The sequence below is a fragment of the Squalius cephalus genome (assembly GCF_949319135.1).
Source record: "Squalius cephalus genome assembly, chromosome: 3".
Lineage (NCBI taxonomy): Eukaryota > Metazoa > Chordata > Actinopteri > Cypriniformes > Leuciscidae > Squalius > Squalius cephalus.
Window position 1 is genome coordinate 11,760,299 of NC_137124.1, and position 26,540 is coordinate 11,786,838.

Below are 26,540 nucleotides of genomic sequence, written 5' to 3' on the forward strand. Positions count from 1 at the left end.
TACATTAAATGGGGTAAAGGAAAACGACGGATTGTTTATATAACTGGGACGCTATGGCGCTTTAACCTAATACGTTTTAAATAAATACATTTCCCACCGTGCAATAAAAAACTATTTTATAATTGTATGCATACTGTATCCTACGCCATTCCTTGCATAATTGTATCTGTATAGATTATTTGGTGCATGCATATTTTGACTACTTTGCTTGTCTATGTCTATTGTCAAGTGGTCTCCCCAAAACATTTAAAGACATAACTCTGGTCAACAAGTTACACGGTTTTAGCTGTTTTATTCTGTTGTGAAAATTGTATAATTATATTATACATTATTTGTTGTATTATAATTATATATATATATATATTATTATTTGGGCTGTGAAAAGATTAATCTCGATTAATCGCATCCAAAATAAAAGTTTGTGTTTAAATAATATATGTGTGTGTACTGTGTATAATTAAATTTGCATATATAAATACACACACATGCATGTATATATTTAAGAAAAACTGTGTTATTTATATTAAAAAAAATTGTTTATATATAATATAAATTATATGTAAATATATACAGTATATGTATGCAAATATTTCTTAAATATATACATGTATGTGTGTGTATTTATATATACAAAATAATTATACCAAGTACAATCACATATATTATGTAAACACAAACTTTTATTTTGGATGCGATTAATCGCGATTAATCTTTTCACAGCCCTAATTATTATGCTTGCAAACCGTACAGATATTACATTATTATTTGATATACAACATTGAAAATTATAGTTATGTAGCTTTCTCGAATAACATATTCATCAAATAGCAGACTGTCGTCTTAATTAAGGGGTGAGTGACACAGCACAGTCACTGCATGTATTATTACAGGTGTAAAGGACTGTTCCACAGGTGTATCCCTAAATGTGGAGAATGCGGAGGATTCCACGAGCTGTCAGATCAGCGTCACTGAGCGCGTATTAACAGCAGTGCTGTGGTGCCAACCCCACGAACGCCACCCTGAGGTGAAATCACGAAGCCTACGCTTAACTCATGAATATTAATTACGCCGAGTAATCTTCTAATGGCGAAGCCTGGTTTTCAAATATGTATTAGCCTCTGCTGACGTAGCGCTTTAACAGTCCAATGGCGAAGGTTCTACTTATGAATATTAATGAGCCTCCTACCGTATTAGGATTTGTCGATTCGCTTCCGGGGGCGGGGCTTAAGCGTGTCGTGGCACCGAGGCGCATGATGTGGGCGAGGGCAAAACCCTTCCTCGGATTTCTTTACCGACAGAGAGAACTGCGAGGAAGAGATGAGATGGGCGTGACAACGGAGTGTCTGGACTAGACTGAAAACACTCTTCTCCTGGATTAAGATCCGCGCTGGTTTCCGTGTAACTGATGACAACGGAGTGTGGCAATGCAAACCACACGACGTGATGCGCGTGCCATCCAGTTTAACACCGCGAGTGATGAATTAACAGCCCGACGCCCAGTTTTACGGCCACACGGGGATTGACAAGCCAAGGATATTCAAGGCAGGGGTCTAGAACATCATCAGGTGCGTACTCGGATAGTTTTTCCCCTTTTTCTGGCGGTCTGGCACCAAATATTTTCCTCTTTTTATTTGATCACTTAAACAGTCTTCTCGTTATTTCAGTGTCCATGTTATTATTTTATTTCTAAGCAAAAAAAAAAAAAATGAATGTAATTATTTTTATTTAAAGTGTTTTATTTAAATTATACGAATTATAATTACATTATACTATTTATAATAAATTAAATCAATAATGTATTTTTTTTTTTTTTGCGAAATCCCTTGTGTACTTCCCAGGCCTCATATAGGCAGCTGTGAAATGGCTCAGTATAAATAAGAGCATCTCAATTCTAGTGGGATACAATTGCAGTGATGATTCTGATGAATAACAAATAGGTCTAGTAATCATTTTTTAAAACAGTCTTTACCCACGGATTAAAAATTTAAAAGGGAGTAATGCAAGTGTGACACTTACATCAAGGTGACACCTTATAAATGAATCATTATTTAAAAAGTACTGCCAGACCTTCACATTTCATATATAGTAGGCTAAACGTCTCGCGTGCGTGTGTGTTTCCCGGGGTGAATCAGTAGGCCTATGAATAGGCTACGTCGTGAAATTCGAATTAGACATCGAACTATAATTCGGATTTTAGAATTCGAATGTTTGGATTCAGCGACGCAATCCGCTGCAATCTGTCGTGTGAGAGCACGGGCTGGTCCACGGGTCATGCTGTCTCGAGGAAATGAGCAGAATACGAGCAATGCAATTACATAATCCTGCTTATAGTTTCTGATGTCTCACTATTGCTTTTTCTATTGTTTTGTTTGTCATTCAAAGAAGTTGTAAGCAAGATATCATAGCAATTATTTAACTAAAATTAACAAACCATTCCATTCATTAATTATAACAATAATAATTAAAAAAAATACTTTCTTAATTTTTAATGTTCACTCAACATTCTGTGATGTAACTTAACCACATTGTTGTGCATTTTTTTAAATCATTGTTATAATTAATTCATTGGATGGTTTTGTTAATTTTAGTTAATAAATTGCTGGGCTAGTTTTGCTTGTGTTTACAACTTTGAATGACCAATAAAACAATAGCAAAAGCAATAAATAGCTAGACATTATGATAAGCACAGCGTACATTAATTTTTCAAATAATAAACAATCTGTTTGTCTCATAAACCTTCAGGTAAAGCTACAGTAATTTGTTCATGTTCAGATCAAAATACATACTTTTCTGGTGACTAAGCAATCTGATCTCATAAACCTTTCCCATTTACTTATTGTCTGACACAACATATTGAACATTAATTTAAAAAGATGCTGATTTAGATGTCTCCTTAATTCGTTGATGTTTATGGATGGGGAGTAGCCACATGCAGCACCAAAAATAAGTCTTAATAATAATTTAGATTTCCAGCAAACATCTTTAAAACAATATACTGCACATTTACTAGAAAAGGACAATGAGTTTTCAGTGAAATCTAGACACAATATCTTGTTATTTTGAATGTCAAGTAGATCTGTTCTGTTGTAAGGAAAACAAGACGAACATGATGATTAAGGAAACGATTTTGTTTTTCCCATTGTGAACCATGTCTGAGAGGAGACGTTTCTCAATTATCATTAGTTTGAGAGGGACTCATCTTTTGCTCATTTAACCGAATAGAACGTGATTTTTAAATCTTAATGTCTTAAAATCCCCATCAATCCCCCAGACTCTTTGTATGGATTTTTAGAAAGTGATGTTTTGAGGTTGGGAAAGTGCAACGAAGTTTGCTTGTGTTGTTGAGGTCTGGGATAATTATTGCATGTCTGTTTAGTGTGCACTACAGTAATGCTTTTTTAATAGTTTAATCGGTACTATAATGTTTGATGTTGACACATTTGTAAAAATATTCCTTTTCATTTATCTGTAGTGATTGTTTATTACTTCACAGATTGTCTTTATGCGCTTCATATTAATGCCCCTTGAAATTGTTGAAAAAAGCTTGATTATTATTCATTTGAATCATAAACTAACGTCTTTGCAATGTCACATAGGTGACCCATATACGGTTTTGCTGACATGCACCTGTGAATGCTGATGTGCTGTTAGAACAGGAAGGGTGTAAATGACAGAGCTTCTGCGGAGGTCCCTGCTCTGAAGGTCACTATCATGTTTCACAATCACGATACCTCTAACGGGGAGACGATGTCAACGTGTTCTCGCTCTTTCTCTCGTTCCCTCCCTTCGGTGGCTGCAGCTCTTTCAACCGCTCATCCAGACAGGAGCAGCGGGGTCAGACAGCACTGTAGGACACTCACTCCATCATGAGTCGCACACACACACACACACACACCACAACAGCCATGACATCCATTCAACAAGCTGCTGCTGAGATAATGACATTATATTGTATAGTGAGCAACACTGTTATAGATGGTGTTTTCGCATTAATTATGCAATATGCACCACTGTCGTAATGGTGCAGACTGCAGTCTCACCAGAACAAATAAATGGTGTTATTCTGTTAAAAGACAACATTGTGCTAATGTAGAACATAGTGTACTGTGCATACAAGAGATTTCCATCATCACCACAGTATTACATATATTTATGTAGCCTAATGATTTACAAGAACTGCACTCAAAGATAGGAAATACACAACGTTTTTGTCTAATTTGTTTATCTGGGAAAATGCATTGCGCAGTACAAGAGAACGAACGTCACAAGACACAAATATTAAAATTAAAACATACACTATCAGTTATTTCGAGCAGTTACGGTTTCCACAAAAATATTAAAGTGCCCATATGCTTATTCAGCTATTACATTTCATGCAATGTGTAAGATAGCTGTTTGTGAATGTAAAGCAAAAGGTCAAAATAAAGAATCGATTCGGAACTGCCGAAACGAGTAATCGGTTTTTCATCGGTAATTCCAGCCTTTCTTTCATAACTTACATACGTAAGGCATTTGCATAATGCTCACCTATGGTCTTCATTGGCTGCTCGTGAACAACATCTGCTTTGACTCGACCTCAAACACTGTAGCTGGTTCGTGTTGTGTACATCGAGGATCTCCAAAAGCAAATTCTCTTTGTAAAGTATTATAAAGGATAAGGGACGTCAGTGGTTAAAATTACGACAGTGATACAACAGCTCTTTAATCTTCTGACAATCTAAATGGGATTTACAAAATGCTTATCCATTAAAGATGGGACATTACCAACTTTATTTGGACCAACTTGCTCCTCAGAATCCCAGCAACCTGTATCAAGTATGATCAATTATTGATGTATATAATTTCTACCGGGTGTTTAAAACACGTAGTTTTGTGTTTTATATTGTGATGATGGTCTCCAGCTAACCGGCTAACTCACGTTATTACGGTCTTACTGAAACACTTCTGCTAAGCAGCTGTGGGCCACTGTTACCTAAAACTGTCTATTAATGCAGATTGTCCGTTGTTGTTACTATGAGTTATTATAAAGGATGGAGCAAGATTTGTTTTACAAACTTTAATATTACATCAGTCATTCACGTTAGTGCTGGGCTAACGTATGCATGTTGTTGATGCAGTTCCCACATGTGCAGCGCAATATATTAGAAATATACACATCGGTTTGTTGATGGACATACACTTGTTAGTGAGGAATTACTGATGGTGAGGAATGACAGCTGCAATATCTCATAATGTACCTCATACTGAGTAGTGTATCACTGAGAAACGTCCTGCTCGAGTCGTCCTTGTGATTGAGGTTCGGGTTGAATAAATAGCTCTTCCAATGTTTCATCATCGGACTCGCGCTCGGATCAATGCCATCGTTACTGTCTTTACAGTGTGTACAATCGCTGAGGATTTAGAAAGTCTCCGGAGCTGAAGTTCAGTGATGGTAGTGGGCGTTTAGTTTCCGACACGCGCTGTAAGCAGTAGACTAATCACAACAGACTTGGCCGTCTGACCAATCAGAGCAGAGTAGCTCGTGGAAAGGAGGGATTTAGAGAGACTGAATCTTCAGACGAGTCTTTTGAGAATCTTTAAAAAATGTGGTGATGTGCAATGTATATTATGAGAAAATGAATTGAAAAATGCATGTAAACCTGTTATAGGAGATCTCCAAAACAAAATTAGGAACCTTTAAATTAGCATAATAGGGGCTCTTTAAGCACCACAACTGTTTTCAACATTGGCAACAATACGAAATGTTAATTGAGCAACAAATTAGTGTTATGGGTAGTCAGGCAAGGGAGAGTAGATTTGCATCTAAATGCAACGAAACAAAGAAGAAAATCAACAGCTAATAAATAAACAACAGCTTTACAACACGCAAAGACAAGAACTGACAAAACTGAATTGAAAACACAGGCTTAAGTACATTGGGAAGGTGAGGGATTTGTCCTCTGCATTTAACCCATCCAATTTAGTGCACACACATTAGGAGAAGTGACTTGTGAGAAACAAAATAGCAGAGGAAACCAAGGGAACAAAGAACATACATAGGAACTAGCTATATACAAGAACAGAAACCGAGAACTAAATCTGACAATTGCCATTTGATATCTGAAGGATCATGTGACACTGAAGATGGGAGTAATAATGCTGAAAATTCAGCTTTGTCATAATAGGAATAATGTTTATATATATATATATATGTATATACATACATACATGTCTTCTAAATTGTAATAATAATTCATAATATTATAGTTTCACTATATTTTTTATATAATAAATGAGCATTAGAGACTTAGGGTACATTTACACGACTACGATGTACTAAAAACTTTTTCACACTCTGTAAAAGTAAAAAACGCAAAGTTTTTAGTACATCGTAGTCGTGTAAATGTACCCTAAGTCTCTAATGCTCATTTATTATTAACGTTGTCAAAACGACCCCAGTTCACACGGATCTTCGAAAACAAATAGAAACGCTGTATTATTCATGCCAGGCCAGTAGTTGGCGATGTCACTTTGTAAAGAAACACTCCGCGACTATAGACTGAAAACGTAATGTGCATGACGTCATCTCTTTCCCAAATTCATGTTTATACATGGAGATGATAACGATATGTTTTTCAACAACTTGCTCTCTGAATCCCGTTTTCAAAAGTTTGAGTTTTCAGGCAACCAAGATGCCATTGTCGTGTAAATGAACAGCCAAAACACATAAAAAGTGTATAGTTGAAATAGGTGTTGTGTAAATGCCCCCTTATTTAAAAAACATTGAAAATTTTGAACATACTTCAAAAATCATATTGACCCAAGACCTTTGAATGGTAGTGTATATAAATGTACAATATAACAGGCTTACTGGGTTGTTTGAACCCATGGTTGGGTCAAATATGGACAAACCCAATTGTTGGGTTTAAAAGTGTAATACAAAAATTTAAACCAACATTTGGATTTGTCCATATTTGACCCAACCATGGGTTCAAACAACCCAGCATTTTTTAGAGTGTATTATAACTATAAACCTCAAGTAAAGGGTAACATACAGCAAGTCATTATTACTAAATAAAACTGTGACAGGGTAATCGGGACGTACCATCTTGAATTTATTTTGCAATAATGACTTACTGATTGTACATACTTATGTGGGAACATCTAAATTTGAAGATTTTATTTAAGTCAAAAATGTTATTTAGCATCACTAAACCACCTATATAAATTAGATTACACCAATAAAACTAAAGGGTTATATCATGTAGAAGTAGTAACAATTGTAGGTTTCCACGTTTTACTACTTTTTACTACAATTAAACGAACAATATTACTTTTATTATGTGTTAGAACAAAGAGACCACTGAAAGATTTCAAACCTGTGGAAATTGCTTGTTATACAAATATATTTGACCATAAATTGGTGCAATCGACCAATCAGAAGCAAGTACTCCAGAGAGCGTGCAATCATAAACAATAAAAGACCATTGTAGACACATATATCATCGTATATCATTGGATTTATGAGATGCCATCACTTCAAACTGACTCCTCCAGATAAAACATTCTTCTACCTATACAAATTCACTTTACAACAGAATCTCAAATGTGTAAAAGCATAACAGAAATACTATTGTTTGCAGACAGAACAATGATGCAGACAGGAATTTTTGCAGCCCAACAAGAATTCAAGATGTGTATTCCACAAAAAAAACGCCGCTCCAACAAAGCTGCAAAATAGCTAATGATCTGCTGAAAAGCAGATATAGATTTTGAAGAATTGAGTTTGGCAAGTCTGGACTCGAGTAAGCCTCATAAGTTATTCGTGAGATCATTTCCTTGTGCGTGTATATTTAGAACCCACTTCATCTGGCTCCTGATATAGATGGATGAGGCAGACTCGCTCTCTGTCTACCCCGCTCACACTCATACACACGGTCTCACACACCGCACTCGCTCACCCCGCTGCAGAGGATTGTGGGAATAAGGGGAGAAGGTGATGGGAGATGATACAGTAAGACATACAATTAATAAAGGCACTAGAAGTAAATGAATTATTAACAAGCGGCTCAATAATGTGTAGAGAACAGTAAGAGCTCAGAGACGGTGCTTGCCATTTTATTACCGTCGTGCACTATACGCTAAAGTTGTTGTGTCTGGAAAGATCTCATTCCATAATGGTGTGTCTTCACCTGCATTCCTGTTGATCTTCTTTCCTATATCTCTCCCGTTCCCTCTTTCCTCCCCCAGGGTGTGGGCTGATTAGAAATTGCGTGGCACAGAACAGGCAATCTATCACTCTGCCAAACCTAAGCACACACACACACACACGCAATCTCTTCGTAACAGTGCTTGTTCATCTCTAGTAATCTTCTGTTATCTACAATCTGCTGTTTTGTAAGCACTATATATGTAGTACACCTCTACATACCCTTCTCCATCCCCGCTCCTCTCCCCTTCATCACCTGCACCACCATGCTATTTCTATTTTTGTCCTCTCTCGATTTCCCTCCCTCTCCTTGCTCGCCCCCTCATCCTCCAGTCCACCTCTCACCATTGCACACCCACAGTCATGCAGTGCCATAATAGCGCAGAGATTGGCTCATCTGTGCTGTCCGTCATCTCTAAACCAGTGTGATTCCTGTGAAGGCGAGGTTTGCACTCGGTTCAGATTCATTTGCTGCATTAGGGAGCCTGGAGGAAGGAAATGGACTTATAACCAGTTGCTGTAAATGATATGCTGTTTTTGCACTGCAAAGGTTTTACATAATTGTTTTATAGTGTTAATTTAGTTAAACATTACACATACAGTTCTGCTAAAAACAAACTGCACTGCAAGATGCTTATAATTAAAAAAAATAAGTGTGAACATAAAATTGCATTTTGTTTTTTGTTTTATTTAGTACTACAGTGTGGAAATTTTCCAGACAAAGTAATAGAAGTTAGATCTATCCTTATCTTTATCCTCAACAGGGTCAAGTTCAACTGATATTTATGTTTTTATGAATCATTTTCTCAGGGTACGTTTACACGACAACTATATGCTTAAAATGGAGAAGTTTTTCCTTTGAGTTTTCCGCGTACAGACGACACCATTCTCAAAACGATCCCCATTCACACGGATCCACGAAAATGACTAAAAACCCTGTATTCTGCCGCCAGGCCATTAGATGATGATATAACACTATAGACTGAACATGTAATACGCATGTGCATGACGTCATCCCCGTTTTCAAAAGTTTGCGTTTTCAGGCATCCAAAACGCTGTTGTCGTAAAAACGAACGACCAAAACGCATAAAATTTTTACCTTTTTAGTTGAAAACGGTGTCGTGTAAAACAGCCCCTTAGACAAGCGAATTTACTGAAGGCTACCAGGAAAGCTAGAAAATCGCTAGGTAGTTTATTTATTCACAAAACATTCATAAGTAATCTTATGCTTAATATGATAAAAATTACTTTGTTAATGTTTCATCTCATCACATTGACAGTTACGAATTATATTGCATGAATCGCGGAAATTATATTTTTTTCAAATTCAAAATGGCGAAATTAGACAAACGTTAATTAGTTTGCATCCCTGATTATTTCTGTTGGTTGTTTAACATTTCAGTCGTAAAACAGCTGTCAAATATTAACTGTTTAGTTTAGCTACATCTTATCTCACGCTTTTTGATCGTTAACTGAAGTGTCGCGCTGGATATCGATACCATGGGGAAAACTGTCATGTAGGTATTTGTAATATTATATCGTAATTTGGCAGCAGGCATATTAGGCTGCTGTCACTTTAAAATCTGATGCACAAATACATTATACTGTTACGCAAATGCGTTTTCTTTCTCAACTGTTTACGTTCTCTTAAAACATAACTGGCTGTGTTTACGTGGCCAAGACTGGCATTTTGACATTATTTTGTGTGTATTTGACTGTTTAAGCACAATAAGCAACGAAAAAGAACTCAATTTAGTACTGAAAGGGGGCTTTATGTGCGCACACTTTGGGTATGAGCACAAAATCTGCGGGAATGAGTAAAATTATGCCTGTAATTTTAAAAATAATGAAATTCAAGCCCTGTAAAACCAAAAATATTCATCCTGAGCAAATGAAAAGAGTGAGTGAGGAGAGGCGGGTTTGTGTGTCAACTCGCCGTCGGAGAGATACGAGACCGAGAATATTTTCTTTATTTTTATTTGACAGTAGTCTTTTTCCTTGAACATAGCACATACCAAACCGTACCGAAACCGTGACCCTAAAACTGTGATGATAACTTAACCGTGAGTAATTTGACCCCTAATGGGCATTATGCAAACTGACAAACAAACAATGGACGGCACTTAAAGTAATGACCACACCAATTTGTCTAACAGTCAGTATCGAACCATTGAAATGCCACTGCTATGACTGTGTTTCCAAGTCTGTATGAAAAACAACAATAAAGTCATTTGCACTGGAGCACTTGACTGTGTGTTTGCAGAGAGGTTGTTACTCTCCTGGGATTGGTTAAATCTCCTGTTCCCGACAGGTTGTCAATTGATGGTTGGCTGCTTGTTGACTTCAAAACACTGCAGAGACAGCTACACTATCTCAGGCTGTTCTCACAGGATCAGCCGTTACATAAATACATAACAGCTGATCCATGATACGCCTGTTATTGTTTGTTACAGGTGAAGTAACTGGTGTGGGGGAAGGGTTGGGAAGCAGATAATAATCATACCGTTTTTCCATTTCCTCTCCCTATTGCGCTTTTTAGATAAAGTTGTCATTTCACTGTGAGAAAACAAGCAAATGTGAACAATAATCTCAGTCTCGCATTCTTCCCTTCGCTGTCTCTCATAGCTGCGAGTCGTTCTTGTGGATATGGTTTTGGAAGGGAGCTCCGAAGCTCTTTGCCCTCCTCCGTCCCTGGAGCTGCGCCCATCATGCAACAAGAACCAGCCGTCTCCTCCTCTGGGATCAGGATCTCAGTCCCATGATGCTCTCTGCCCTGAGGACAAGGAGCCCATCAAGTACGGGGAGCTGATAGTACTGGGGTAAGACAAAGTCCACAGCAACCCCTGAGGCATTTATAGTAATATTAAAAGGATGAAATTAAGGTTAAGCTATCTATATATCTGTATCTATCTATGTATATAAGAAGTATAGGCTCACCTAGGCTGCATTTATTTAATTAAAAAAAGTAATATTATGAAATATTAGTACAATTTAAAATAACTGTTTTCTATTTGAATATAAAATGTAATTTATTCTTGTGATGCAAAGCTGAATTTTCAGCATCATTACTCCAGTCTGTCACATGATCCTTCAGAAATCATTCTAATATGCTGATTTGCTGCTCTAAGTAAATGGGTCCAATGTAGCGAAGCATCTTCACAATTAAGTCAAACAGACATGATGTCATTTACCACAGAAAATAATTTCAGCTCGTTTCGACTTGTCGTTTTTTTTAAGCAAACATTGTAGTAGCCTATACAGTAAGGCAGGAAGTAAAGTCTAATAATAAATAAATATTAAAATGCACATATACAACCAGTAGAGCCACGACACCTAAACAACATTGTGCATGTTAACATAGAATTGACTACTAACCTTGTAAGTTATATCGGTTATTACAGCATAATCATGTAAAGCTGGTAAACCCTGTAACTTTGATGATATGCTGAAGGATAACGGAAAAGTTGGCGATGAAGTTAAATCACCTAAAACACATACATTTTTTGTATAAAAATATATATATTTTTCAATTTATTCATTCGTTGCATTAAAAAAAAACAAAAAAAAACATGACATTTGTGCTTTACAACTCTCTGTACTCTCTTGCCTTAGATTTACATTGTAAGTGCATTCAAATGGTAATTCATCAAAATGATTAACATTACACAACAGTTTGTTGAGCCCAGAATATGCATTGTTGCAAATAAAAGGAAATCATAAAATTATTCCAAAGAGATGGTGCAGATTAAGTATTTAATGAATTGTGTCTGAACATTTAGTTCTGATTAAACGAAACCGTTGACATCAGCAACATCCTTCAGGTTTAACTGTACCCACACGAGTTAGAACTGTACGACACTGTCTCAGATTCCTGAAATCCATTTATCTAAATTACAGCTCCTCCACTCAGCCAGCATTTTGCTGAATGCAGGAGTTCAGTGGGAGTTCAAGGGTAAAATTACCCTCAAATAAATATGACTTCAATTAACATCTTTTCTCACGGATGAATGAACGCCACGTCATCCGGGCCAATTGGTTCCCCTGGTGTACCTGCAGCCGGTTTTCCTGCCTTATCTTTAGATTTCAGCTGCGGATGCAAAACACTTCATTTGACTGCCAACAAAGATGTCATTCAAATCACACAGCCATGGAGCAGAGCAGAGCAGTAAATGTTTTCAGTGCCAGGAAGGGGAAGAAGGTTTAACCCTTGAGCCACTAGAAGTGGGAAAGAGAAAGCACATAGTGGTGTTTGTGTTGACAAAATTTGACAAAAATGTTTGTTGACAGACTGTGATAATAATAAGAAATGGTTCTTGAGCAGCAAATTAGCATATTAGAAGGATTTCTGAAGGATCATGTGACACTGAAGACTGGAGTAATGATCAGCTTTCACCTCACATGAATACATTTTGCTTTTGGGAAACTCAGCCTTGGGCAAATTAGCGTGAGAACGCAGTTCCAGAAAAGCGCTGACAGGAGTGGAAAGTTCTGCACGTGATCTACTGACGACGCGCAAATTAAACAACACAGACGCAGCCGGATCATTTCCATAATGACCAACGCAAATTAGCGTCTGGTTTAAGACAATGCTTTTTTGTTTGGTAAATAATGGCACAAATACCAGTAAATTGACTAGTGCAAACCTTAGTAAATCACCTTGAGTGATTAATTTAAATACTCTCCTCCCATAAATTTGACATCTGAAAGGGAAACTCCTACAAATGCATATGCAATAAGGTCAGCCGCAAAAATAACACTGTCCATGCCTTTTCAGTGCTAATTTTTCACTGCATGTCTTTAGTAAATCCTGATAGTAGTTTTTTAACGGCAAAAGAGGGTTTGCGCTGGTGCAAGCTGTTAGTTAATCTGGCCCTACATATTATATTTCAGAAAGGGTAGAATAGACAAAAAAAGAGCTAAATTTAAAGGACAATATCATCACAAGTAGGGATACACCGATATGAACATTTGGGCCGATAACCCTTTGTATTTGAAAGCCGATAACCCATATATTGGCGATAAATCTAAATCCAATTTTTTTTATTATTTTTGAGAGCCTGATTAAAAAAAAAAATTCTTACCATTAAAAGCCATGACTCAAGCACACAATTATAATGTTCTCATTATAATTTTATGTAGCCTATATGACAGACTTGCACTGCACTTAACCTTATTTTCCTTTTTCAAGTGATTTCAATCATATTTCAAGCAATTCAAAACCATCATGGCGAACAGTGCGCATCTAAAGTGTCTCAGCTGAAGGAAATCATCCATTATTTATCGGCTTTAATATATCAGCCAAATGTTCTTATCGGGCCGATAACGGTAACATTAAAAAAAAAACATATATCAGCCGATTCCAATATGGTGGCCAATATATCGTGCATCCCTAATCACAAGATACTACAGCTGAAACAAAAAAAAAACTGTAAAAATTAACACTGCCTCCCAGTGAGATGAAAGGAGATATAGAGAGCTCATTTAAGTGTCTGGAATATTGATCGTTGTCTAGATGAATTATAAGATGGCTTCGCCTCCTCATTGACAGACTCCCAAAGGCCTGCATCAGCCATTTTGTGGACGGCTCATGACTCCTGTCATAGTATCGACGGAGAGATAGATTAATGCCATTTAATTATTTTTAAGTACACGCCAATGCTCTTAAGTGAAAACAAGTCGTCCATGCCTAGTTTTTTTTTGTCATCCCCAAGACAACAGTCTGTCCTCAATCTGTCAGCTCTATCAAAATCAGACAGCGGGTGAGGTGCTGCTTCTAAATTAAGCATCAAATGTGTTTTCATTAACTCATTCTTTATTGTTCAAAGCATTTGCAAAGCTTAGATTGTACTATTGTGGTTTTGCTACCCGCAGGCATAATGGATCACTAGCTAGCGGGGACAAGGGCCGCAGGAGGAGTCGGCTGGCCCTTTACAAACGGCCTAAAGCCAACGGCGTCAAACCTGATGTCATCCACAATGTCTCCACACCTCTGGTGTCCAAGGTAAAAGCTTTTGCTTAAATTCCTTGCTATTTCTATGCCTGTTATAAAAATATAAAAGTGTTTAAAAGTTAAAGTGCCCCTATTATGCTATTTTAGACATTCCTAATTTTGTTTTGAAGGTCTCTTACAATAGGTTTACATGCAAGGACAAAAAACACTTTCATTTTCTCATAATATACATTGCAGCATCCGAAATGATTCAATCAAGGATCCAGTCTCTCTAAACTCCTCATTTCCAAAAGCCTACTCTTCTCTGATTGGTCAGACGGCCCAGTCTGTTGTGATTGGTCTACTCTGCTCTGATTGGTCAGACGGCCCAGTCTGTTATGATTGGTCTACTCTTCTCTGATTGGTCAGACGGCCCAGTCTGTTGTGATTGGTCTACTCTGTTCCGATTGGTCAGACGGCCCAGTCTGTTGTGATTGGTCTACTCTGCTCTGATTGGTCAGACGGCCCAGTCTGTTGTGATTGGTCTACTCTGCTCTGATTGGTCAGATGACCCAGTCTGTTGTGATTGGTCTACTCTCCTCTGATTGGTCAGACGGCCCAGTCTGTTGTGATTGGTCTACTCTGTTCCGATTGGTCAGACGGCCCAGTCTGTTGTGATTGGTCTACTCTGCTCTGATTGGTCAGACGGCCCAGTCTGTTGTGATTGGTCTACTCTGTTCCGATTGGTCAGACGGCCCAGTCTGTTGTGATTGGTCTACTCTGCTCTGATTGGTCAGACGGCCCAGTCTGTTATGATTGGTCTACTCTGCTCTGATTGGTCAGACGGCCCAGGCTGTTGAGATTGGTCTACTCTGCTCTGATTGGTCAGACAGCCCAGTCTGTTGTGATTCGTCTACTCTACTCTGATTGGTCAGACAGCCCAGGCTGTTGTGATTGGTCTACTCTGCTCTGATTGGTCAGACGGCCCAGTCTGTTGTGATTGGTCTACTCTGCTCTAATTGGTCAGACGGCCCAGTCTGTTGTGATTGGTCTACTCTGCTCTGATTGGTCAGACGGCCCAGTCTGTTGTGATTGGTCTACTCTGCTCTGATTGGTCAGACATTCCAGTCTGTTGAGATTGGTCTACTCTGCTCTGATTGGTCAGACATCCCAGTCTGTTGAGATTGGTCTACTCTGCTCTGATTGGTCAGACGGCCCAGTCTGTTGTGATTGGTCTACTCTGCTCTGATTGGTCAGACATCCCAGTCTGTTGAGATTGGTCTACTCTGCTCTGATTGGTCAGACGGGCCAGTCTGTTGTGATTGGTCTACTCTGCTCTGATTGGTCAGACATCCCAGTCTGTTGAGATTGGTCTACTCTGCTCTGATTGGTCAGACGGCCCAGTCTGTTGTGATTGGTCTACTCTGCTCTGATTGGTCAGACATCCCAGTCTGTTGAGATTGGTCTACTCTGCTCTGATTGGTCAGATGGCCCAGTCTGTTGAGATTGGTCTACTCTGCTCTGATTGGTCTGACGGCCCGGGGCACGTTCAAGCTCAAACCGGTGCCCAATGTTCTGCTACAGTTTCTGGGTTGAACTACATGTTTCCTGGAAACGGTGTGCAACGGGGTTTGAGATACGTCTTGTTTGGTGGGTGTGTCAAAAATGTCAGCCCAATCAGCAGCAACATGTATATAAACCATGCGGTATTAAAGAGACAGCTCGCACAATGGGTCCAAGTAAAGTCATTTACAAATGTGTCCGCTGCAGCTTACGCAACAATTGAAGATATTAGAAGACATGTTTGTCATAAGAGTTTTATAGTAAAAATATAGCATATCAACAGTGATCAGCAATAATGATAAGCCTAATACTCACAATAAAAAAAATAATAAGGTCATAGATCATAACACAGTCTCGGAGGTAAGAAGTGGATTGATTATCCTTCACCTGAAATGTTTGTCTTTTCATCCTGAAATGCGAGGCAAATGTTGGATCACAATAATTAGGAACCACAGATTCCACAAATCCCTTCACTCGACTGGGATGTTCTTTTATACTGGACGGCAAGGGCAGTGACTGTAACATCGAGCGTATTTTGCAGTATTAAACACGTATTTATACTGATTTCATCAGGCTCCGAAAATTCTTCAAAAAGAACACAAGGGATGGCCTTCTCAGCTGCCATAGTTGCAACGCTTGTGTCATCAGAACAGGGTGTTCAACACACCAATCTTTTCCATTTAAAAAAACATTTTGCAACTTTTTGTCGGGGCTGAATGTGATGTGATTGGTCTACTCTGCTCTGATTGATCAGACGGCCCCGTCTGTTGTGATTTGTCTACTCTGCTCTGATTGGTCAGATGGCTCAGTCTGGGGCACGTTCAAGTTCAAAACGGTGCACAACGTTTTGCTACGGTTTCCGGGTTGAACGTCATGTTTCCTGGAAACGGCGTGCACCGGTGTGCAACAGGGTTTGAGATACGTTTTCTCTTGTTTGGTGGGTGTGTCAGAACTGCAGTCCAATCAGCAGCAACATGTATATAAAGCACGCGGTATTAAAGTGAACTCGCACAATGGGTTCAAGGAAAGTAATTTACAAATGTGTTCGATGCAGCTCGGTATACGCAACAACTGAGGATATTAGAAGACATGTTTGTCGTAAGTTTTATTGTAAAAATATAGGATATCAACATGATGTAGTTGTTTATATTTTTAACTTCATTGTAAGTGTATGACATTTGGTATAGAAATAAACAATGGTAATTAAGTGCTTTTCCTAAAAATGAGAAAAAAAATACAGGGTATTAAAACAGTATGAACTACAAATAAAGTCAGTATGTGAGGCTAAATAGATGTGTTTTAGTCTGAATTAGGAAGATGTGTGCTTCCATTTCAGTTTCAGCAATCCCTTCACTCGATTGGGATGTTCTCTTTTGTTCTGGGCGGCAAGTGCAGTAACTGTAACATCGGGCATATTTTGTAGTATTAAACACATATTTATACCGACTTCATCAGGCTCCAAAAATTCTTCACAAAGAACACAAAGATTGGCTTTCTCAGCTGCCATAGTTGCAACTCTTGCGTCATCAGAACAGTGTGTTCAACACATCACCGTTTCTGTTTAAAAAACGTTGTGCAACGTTTTGTCAGGGCTGAACGCAGCCCTGTTGTGATTGGTCTACTCTGCTCTGATTGGTCAGATGGCTCAGTCTGTTGTGATTGGTCTACTCTGCTCTGATTGGTCAGATGGCTCAGTCTGTTGTGATTGGTCTACTCTGCTCTGATTGGCCAGATGGCTCAGTCTGTTGTGATTGGTCTACTCTGCTCTGATTGGTCAGATGGCTCAGTCTGTTGTGATTGGTCTACTCTGCTCTGATTGGTCAGATGGCTCAGTCTGTTGTGATTGGTCTACCTCTTACAGCGTGTGTCGGAAACGAAACACCTATTAGCATATTTGAATTTCAGCTTCAGAGGCTTACTTGATGCACAGGGATACGAACAGTAACAATGGTGTCAAATTTACCGGTTCAGTTCGAACCCAAGTCCGCATCCTTTTGAAGTTCAAGCAAAGAGTATTTGCTTTCACAGCACAGAAAACAGCGTCTCCTCTACATGTTGACAACATGAACCACACTCTTCCAGGCTTCATCAGCTACAACTTCAGTGTTTGAGGGTCAAAGTAGATTTTGTACACGGGGCAATGAAGACCATGCAAATCTGTTACAAACCTACGTAGGTTCGTACAGGAAGACTGGAAGTACTGACGGCTCATTTCAGGCAGTTTCAGAAGACAATAACTCCATTTATACTTTGATATTTAAAACTTTGCAGACCTTTCACAATCACAAACAGCTATATTACACACTGCATAAAAGGTTATATCCGAAAAAAAGCATAATAGGGGCACTTTAATGTATTAATACTAACACTTCATAGGACAAAATACTTAATCTCATAGAAAACCTTTTTTTTTTTTTTTTTTTATGATTTTTTTATGGCTTCCAAAAGATGTGAAATCTGTTCCAGCATAAGTGTCCTCTTGACCCACCCACTAAATTCTGTAAGAGTCATTGCATAACATTGCAACCAACCGAGTGTTTTGCCAATCTATTGCATAAGGTTAGGGAACCTGAAAGTACCTTATGTTCCTCTGCCTTGTTAAAGTATGCATAATGCAACAAAGGCCATTAGTCAAAGAGTTGTTTGTTTTTGTGTGTGTGTGTGTGTGTGTGTAGGCCCTAAGCAACAAAAGCCAACACAGCATCTCCTACACACTGTCCCGGAGTCATTCTGTTATAGTGGAATATACACATGACCCCAACACCGACATGTTTCAGGTGAGCAAGAGGATTCTTTCATTTCACATCAACTGCCTGCTCACATCTAACTATTGAGTTCATGTCTACAAATACATTTAAACTAATTTAATATTGTCTTAGTGGTGGATGTCTTTACCTTCCTATATATTTGGCCTCAATGACGTACGTCTTTGTTTTTTTAACAAATGTTCATCCAAAAATTTTGTCATCATTTATTCACCCTCATGTCATTCCAAATCTGAATTACTTTCTTTCTTCCTTTATTAGAGACACGGAAAAGAAGCTATTTTTAATAATGTACTAATTAGTGATGCATCAGTATAAAAAAAAAAATCAGGCTGATAATAATAAACCAGTAGTTTTGTTACGACTGATACAATAAGAACAATAATAGTCAATATTTTAATTCTTAATTTTTTCTTAAAATTAAATAAAAATGAAGACCAAAAAATAAAATCAATATTCATTAAGGCATTATAGCCTTACTGTATGAAAGATTGAAGTTCATTTGAAATTTGCTGAAGATTATGTTTAACACTGTTATTAAATAATTAGCAATAATACTAATTAAATTTAAGTAAGCATTAAGGTGTCAGAAATCAAAGTGTAAAAATAGGATGAAATTTGCATGCACATTAATATAATTGATAGCAATAACTTTACAGAAACGTCCACTGTATTTCCACCCAAATGGAAATACCATTTGGAAATTCCACCCAAAGCAACTAACAATGAGCAACACAATTGTTACAGTGTTTATAATTCTTTGTTAATGTTAGTTTGTTAGCTCAGGTCCATTAAATAATATTAACAGATACAACTTTTAATTTAAATCATGCATTAGTAAGATACTCACCAAGTCTGCATTATGCATTATATTTGATCAAAAATACAGTAGAAACTGTAATATTGTGAAATATTATATATTTAAATATGTTCAGATGTAATTTATTACTGTGATGGCAACAAAAAATGTTTCTGAATAACATCTCAAAACAAAAAAATCCTTGGAACGGTAGTGCATATACTGTGCATCCCTAGTGCATGTTATTTTCCAGGAAATTACATTGAATGGGAATGCTTCAAAAAGAACACTGAAGCACCAAAAACACATCATAAAAGTAGTTATTTAAATTACACGGAAAAGAGAAACCAGAACATTTTGAAAACTTTTTTGTTTGTTTGTGTTCCACAAAGGAAAGAAAGTCATATGGGTTTGGAACAACATAAGGCTGAGTAAATAATGAGACGAATCCTTTTATATCTCACTTACTCTTGTCAATGTGTCTTTAGATCGGCCGTTCCACAGAGAGCATGATAGACTTCGTGGTGACTGACACAGCAGGCAGTGGCACTGGAGGACAAGGGCAGGGGGGCGCAAACGGAGAGGGAGGACAGTCGGCCCAGAGCACCATCTCCCGCTACGCTTGCCGCATCATGTGTGAGCGTAGCGCTCCGTACACAGCACGAATATATGCAGCGGGCTTTGACTCTTCCAAAAACATCTTCCTTGGGGTGAGTCATAACACGACCTTACTGAGTCACAACCACGATTTCTAATGCAGAATCTTTGCCAAAGTATAGAAGACAACTCAGCTCAATATGATAATTCACACTGATATCAAAGAAAGTCACACAGATGAAGAGGCCACATTATTTTCCTACTGTTTTGCATGTTGAAGTCTTGTTTGTGTTGCCTTAAAGGGATAGTTCACCCAAAAATGTAAATTCTGTCATCATTGACTCACCATCATGTCGTTCTGAACCCGTAAGGCTTTCTTTCATCTTCGGTAATGATGAGTAAATGATGACAGAATTTTCATTTTTTGGGGGGAACTATGCCTTTAATAGGCAATGAGAATTAGGGTGCGTTCACACTTGGCAGGTTTGGTTCGATTAAAACCAACTCTGGTGCGATTGCTCTTTTAGTGCGGTTCATTTGAATGTGTGAACGCTGCCATCCGAACCCTGGTGCACACCAAACAAACGGACCGAGTCGAGACCCACGGAACCAAAGACATCTAAACGAACCAAAAATAGGATGTGATGTCACAAGATGTGACCTTAAAAGGGACAGAATGCTCGAGCATACATGGACTGTGTCCGAAATCGCCCCCTATACCCTTAAATAGGGAAACATTTGAGAGGATAGCCATTTGTAGTGGTGTCCGAAACCATAGTGGACATTATCGTGTGCACTCATTGAATCCCATTATGCACCGCAATAACGAGTGTACAAACGATGTACACTCAACGGCTGCAAAATACCCATAATGCAGTGCCACGGTTGTGCCGAATGAATTCCCATGTTTCTTTTTGGTCCGGACCAAAAGAACCTAGGGAACTGAATTACAAGCGTGAACACTTCCATAGTCACTTCAGTTCACAGAATATGAGGAAAAAATTTCAGTTTATTTTTTAGTTTTTATTGGATATCTTATCATGGATATCTTGTACAATAACCTTTTAATTGATATAGCACTTGTAACAATGTCAAAAGTGTATTTATTGTTAAATAAAATGAATAAAATGTAACTAAATTTTAACATTTTCCTGAAAAATGTAAAGAGTTTTTACCTGTACAGAAGAAGAAACCACCTGAAATATCAAAATACAATATTTATTTATTAAAACGTTAATAAATATGTTAAAATATTAATTTTAACAAAACAAAAAAAAATTCCAAGACCTGAAAAGTTATTGGAATTTCTATAGTGAATATACATTTTTCTAGTTGTCTGTCGGTTGAGAGTCTTGTTGCTTAGAAAAGTATAGCACACCTCTCCTCTACAAGCATGAGTATCATTGCTGTCCATAGTTCAAACAGTGTTTGATGGGTTACTTAGTGCAAAGGGTTTGTTTAAGCAGGTTTGTTGCCTTAGCAAACACCGCTAATTACATTCTGTAGGTCTATATTTACAACATTAATAGATGCATTTACATCACAGACTGATATTAACATCAGTGTAAACATTCTCAGTGTAGCTTGGGCTATGTGTAATCTTTGCAGATAAAGGTTTCGCTTGTTTATTGAGAAGCAACCAGTGAAAGCAGATAAAACCATCCATCATTCATGTCCTCGCAACCATAGATATAGACAAGATTTTTACAGTATTTTTAAGAAATCCTCAATGACTAAATGCATGACTAGATAAAAAATAGTCTGCAGGTGCATTTGAAAAGTTTGAACTAATCATCTTGTAATGAATGTCATTTCAGTTCTGCTTTCTGAGTATGCATTGTCATATGCGGTAAAAGACAACAATACTCAAGCACCGTTTTGCCACAAACTCAACTGACTGGCTTCTCTCCTGTAAGATTTCATGAATCTCTTCAGACCTTTGAACTCTACATGATTTATGAACTTCTACAACTTTTGACCTCCTAACTGAACAACTTTCCACAAATTGAACATAGATATAAAAACGACCAGTTTCTTAACTTAGTCTTATTAAGTGCAACCACAATCTAAGTACTCTCTCAATATTCAAAGTGAAAATAGAGACCAAATGTTTATTCAAGCATGATACAGAGCTAAGAGATGTTTACAACTACACAGCCCAGCCTAAGATAGCTTTCATATTGGGAGTTATTTGCATGCATCGGTGAGCTTCTTTCAAAATTCGGGGAATTGAAATCGCGTTTGAATGCGCGCTCACATTTTACTTTCGCATTAGATTTTCGTACTCTGTGAATAGGGAGCGGCGGTGCTGAGCGTGCATTCTACAAAATAAGACATTTGTCAGACGCTTAGGCTCTGTTGTGCAATGAATCCTCCGCCATGGTCTTGTCAGTCATCCCGTCACTTACTCTCGTCACGTGATCAGTGAACTCTTGATTCCTGCTGCACTACGTACGACTCTGCAGCTCGTGCTGGATGAACTGGATGGGAATGAAGCGACCATTATCTAACTGAATTAAATGTTTTTTATCTCTATAAAAAGCAAAACAACAACAGTAAAGGCGTAATGTAAACAAAGCGGTGGCATATTCTATCCTAATCGCGAGAAATCTTGTGACATTTTAAGTCATTAGCGGATGTTTCTATGGGCCTCTCTACGCAAGCCATCCGCCATATTGGAACAGTCAAAGCCAGTCGATGAACATTCGAGAGCAAATTGATTTGATCAGCAAATTGAATCAATGTATGATTATCTATTAAAAAATTACTATTAAAGCCCACCTATCTATTAAATAGCATAAAACCTGTAATATTGAGTTAATACATATAAAAATACAAACCTGTGAAAGGGAATGTGGGAATTTAAATCACGGCTGTTTCACGACCAGAGGCTGCCCAATATTGTGCCATCATTGATTCTTACTTGTTAGTCACGACACGTTGACCGTTCCAAGATGGCGATGTGCCGACGTGTCTGGAGCAGTCGAATGTGGAATCTACGTATACGTATCTATGCTCACAACCACCAGGCACTGAAACACTAGAACATGCGGATACAAAAAAAAATGCTGAATTCTGAAGAGACATATCATTCATTACAAACAGCAGGCACATTATGGAGGTTTACACTTCCCGCTGTCACAGACTGAGATGCTTAAGATCAAAATGACTCATTTCCCACCAGGTCACATCGCTACTCACATTTAATGCGCTTGATTAAACGATCAGCAAGTGTGTGTGACTCAAAGCGACAGTTCACACAAATTTTTTTTATTCTGCCATTACCTAATCATCCTCATGTCGTTCCAAATCTGTATGACTTCTGCAGAACACGAAAAAATATATTTTGAAGAATGTTGCCCGTACAATTAAAGTCAATGGGGTCCAAGATAACACTTAACCCCATTGACTTTCATCATATGACAAAAAAATGACACAAGGTTGTAGGAAGTAAGAATATCTCGCTTTAATCCATTAGTATTTCTATGCTTTCATTCCAGGCCTTTTCAAATTGTGACCTTAATATTTCCTTTGTCCTTGATAGTAGCCAATTCAATAGTGAAGATATACGCTTGTTTTTTACTCTGAAAAATACACGGACACCTCGAGGACGGTAATGGTCCAGTTGACGGCAGTGATGCATGACATATCAACACGTGGCTTCGGCCTCATACAAATGTCCTTGACAGGCTCTCTGCCCACTGCTGTTCTGCGGAGGTGGAAAGAGAACGAGGGAGAAAGAATGGATACTGTATTCCAGTCGGGTATAAATATTTCAGACTCCCACTTTATAATGCAGCTCCAAGTAGTAGGTGTGTTGTGTAATAGCCAGTAGCTATAAACGGAAAGCCTACAGTGTCTGTCTGTGCATTACAACCCTCTAAGCTTGGTTAGTCAGTGATTTATTATATAACACACGACTTATAATACAAACAGAACCGTTATTAATCTGACAATGAGCCACGACACGTTTTGAGTTCATCTTGATACTTTAGAGATTAGTGAAATCCTCTTGATGTGCTTGATTTCCAGGAGCGAGCTGCTAAATGGAGGACCTCGGATGGTTTGATGGATGGACTAACAACCAATGGGGTGCTGGTAATGCACCCGGCAGGGGAGTTCGTATCTGAGCCCGCTCCAGGGGTGTGGAGGGAAATCTCTGTGTGTGGGAATGTGTTCGCCCTTCGAGAGACACGGTCCGCCCAGCAGAGAGGAAAACTGGTGAGAATTTGCTTCAATATCAGGAATCAATCGGCAGTAAAAATGTTTAAAAGGTACACTGCGGATAGGGGTGAAACAATATATCAAATTTAATATTTTAATCAACAGTACATTTTTTGTATCATCTTGGAGTATCGCAATAATATCGTATTGTGAGTTCAGTTACGTGATATGTATCGAATCGTGACATGAGGGTAACATTACACCCCTAACTGCGGAACATCTGTGGCTCACACATAAACTACCGTTCAAAAGTTTGGGGTCAGTAAGATTTCTTTTGAAAAGAATTAATATTTTTATTCAGCAAGGATGCATTAAATTGATCAAAAGTGACTTTAAGACACTGCTAAATTCTATATCAAATAAATGCTGTTCTTTTGAACTTTGTGTTAATTAAAGAATCCTGAAAATCCACAAAAATATGAAGCAGCGCAACTGTTTTCGACATTGATAATTGTAATAAATGTTTCTTGAGCAGCAAATCATGATTTCTGAAGGATCATGTGACACTGAAGACTGGAGTAATAATGAAAATTACATTTTAAGATATGTTAAAATAGAAACCATTGTACCGGTAATTGTAAATATAACAATATTACTGGTTTTACTGTATTTTGATCAAATAAGTGCAGCCTTGGTGAGCAGTAGAGACTTTCAAAAACCGTAAAAAAAAAGTACCGACCTCAAACTTTTGAACAGTAGTGTATATAAACCAACTACACAATTCTTAAGGTGGCATTTCAACTATATATATCTATAGCCTATAAACTTTCAAATGTGAAGCTTTTTTAAATGTTACTTAATCCAAGGTTAAAGAGGCCAAGAAAGGGAATTCATGACAAAGTTTGCTTTTCTACATTTAAAAGTTAGTCGGCATTTTAATTCTAGTTTCTTACGTACACATTTGAATTGCACTTCAGCATCCTGTTTGCTACATCAGACTCAGGAATTCAATTAGTATTTTATTCTCAGTTTCTATGATTTCTGTATGTCTACGTAAGCAGAACTGTTTTTCTTTAACAGAACTAAAGTTTCTTTAACTACACTCAAGGATGTAAGACTACAATTTAACACCAAATCGAACATGACAACTCTGAATAAGGCAAGAACATAGCTGAGCAAAGATCAATTAATTTCTAACAAAAATTAAACCAAAAATATTTCATAGTGTATCTTTAAGTTTACATAAATCAAACATGTTTGACATTAAAGGTGCACTATGTAACTTTTGGCCCCCTAGTGGTTAAAAAATAAAACTGCATGCATTTTGCAGAAGAACATTGTTTTGGTTGTGCTTCAGCTCTGTGAGACTGTGTGGTTGAATATGGTTATTCTACTGATCATAAAACATTCACTACTAGACTTCAGAGACGTAACCAGTTTAGATGGAAAGGATCTCAAGCTGACTAGCTGAAGACGTTACTGTAGCTTTACCCATTAATAGACACGGTACTTCCTTAAATAAATTAATTCCAGCACAGCGCTACAACAACCATAATGAAATGACCCTTCACAATAAATCCCAGTTCTCACCATCTCCGAAAATCCAAGACAATATTGATTCTTGTTTTATTACGAGCTGTCACATACATTTTTTTATTTCAGTTGAATTTATATTTGACTTTAAAAAGCTTAGTGTCTGAAGTAACATGGCTCTATCATCTGTTAAATGGCACAAATGATCAATGAGTTGGATATTATGGCACATTATGTGCCAGTTTCAGGCTTAAAATGTCAGTTCACCCAAATATGTGCATTCTGTCATCAACTTTACATCATTCCAAACCTGAATGACTTTTTTCCTGTGTTACACAAAGCATGTCCTGAGTGCATATTTGTGTGTGTCTTTACCTCACAGGTAGAGAACGAGTCAAACATGCTGCAGGATGGTTCTCTCATCGATCTCTGCGGGGCCACTCTGCTATGGCGGACCCCTAGCGGTCTTCGTCACACCCCGACCCTCAAACAGCTGGAGTCTCTACGTCAGGAACTAAACGCAGCCCGTCCCCAGTGCCCCGTGGGCTTCAACACGCTCGCCTTCCCCAGCCTGGCACAGCGCGCCACCATCGACAAGAAACAGCCCTGGGTCTATATGAACTGCGGACACGTGCACGGATACCACAACTGGGGGTTTCGGAAGGAGAAAGCGGGATCCTCTGCGGTGGCATTAACCGGAGGTGGAGGCACGGCTCCGGCTACGACCGGAGATCGCGAGTGTCCCATGTGCAGAGGGGTTGGTCCCTACGTGCCCCTCTGGCTCGGGTGCGAAGGGGGCCTGTACCTGGACGCGGGGCCCCCGACACATGCTTTCTGCCCCTGCGGTCACGTGTGCTCGGAAAAGACGGTGCAAGGCTGGAGTCAGATCCCACTGCCGCACGGAACGCATGCCTTCCACGCTGCTTGTCCTTTCTGTGGAACGTGGCTGACCGGGGAACAAGGCCACATCAAACTCATCTTCCAAGGGCCCGTCGACTGAGA

General features: G+C 38.3%; 1 protein-coding gene across 1 annotated transcript in view; it reads left to right on the forward strand.

Moving 5' to 3' along the window:
- Positions 1-1,219: 1,219 nt before the first annotated feature.
- Positions 1,220-26,540, forward strand: part of peli3 (pellino E3 ubiquitin protein ligase family member 3) — a 26,496-nt gene continuing 1,175 nt past the window's right edge. Inside the window, exons 1-7 of the mRNA XM_079867770.1 lie at positions 1,220-1,565; positions 10,814-11,007; positions 14,060-14,189; positions 18,356-18,457; positions 19,733-19,954; positions 23,874-24,062; positions 25,921-26,540. The exon at positions 25,921-26,540 is cut by the window's right edge and continues 1,175 nt beyond it. Of these exons, the coding sequence (XP_079723896.1) occupies positions 10,835-11,007; positions 14,060-14,189; positions 18,356-18,457; positions 19,733-19,954; positions 23,874-24,062; positions 25,921-26,538 (1,434 nt within the window). The 5' untranslated portion in view covers positions 1,220-1,565; positions 10,814-10,834 and the 3' untranslated portion in view covers positions 26,539-26,540. The remainder of the gene's footprint in view (positions 1,566-10,813; positions 11,008-14,059; positions 14,190-18,355; positions 18,458-19,732; positions 19,955-23,873; positions 24,063-25,920) is intronic.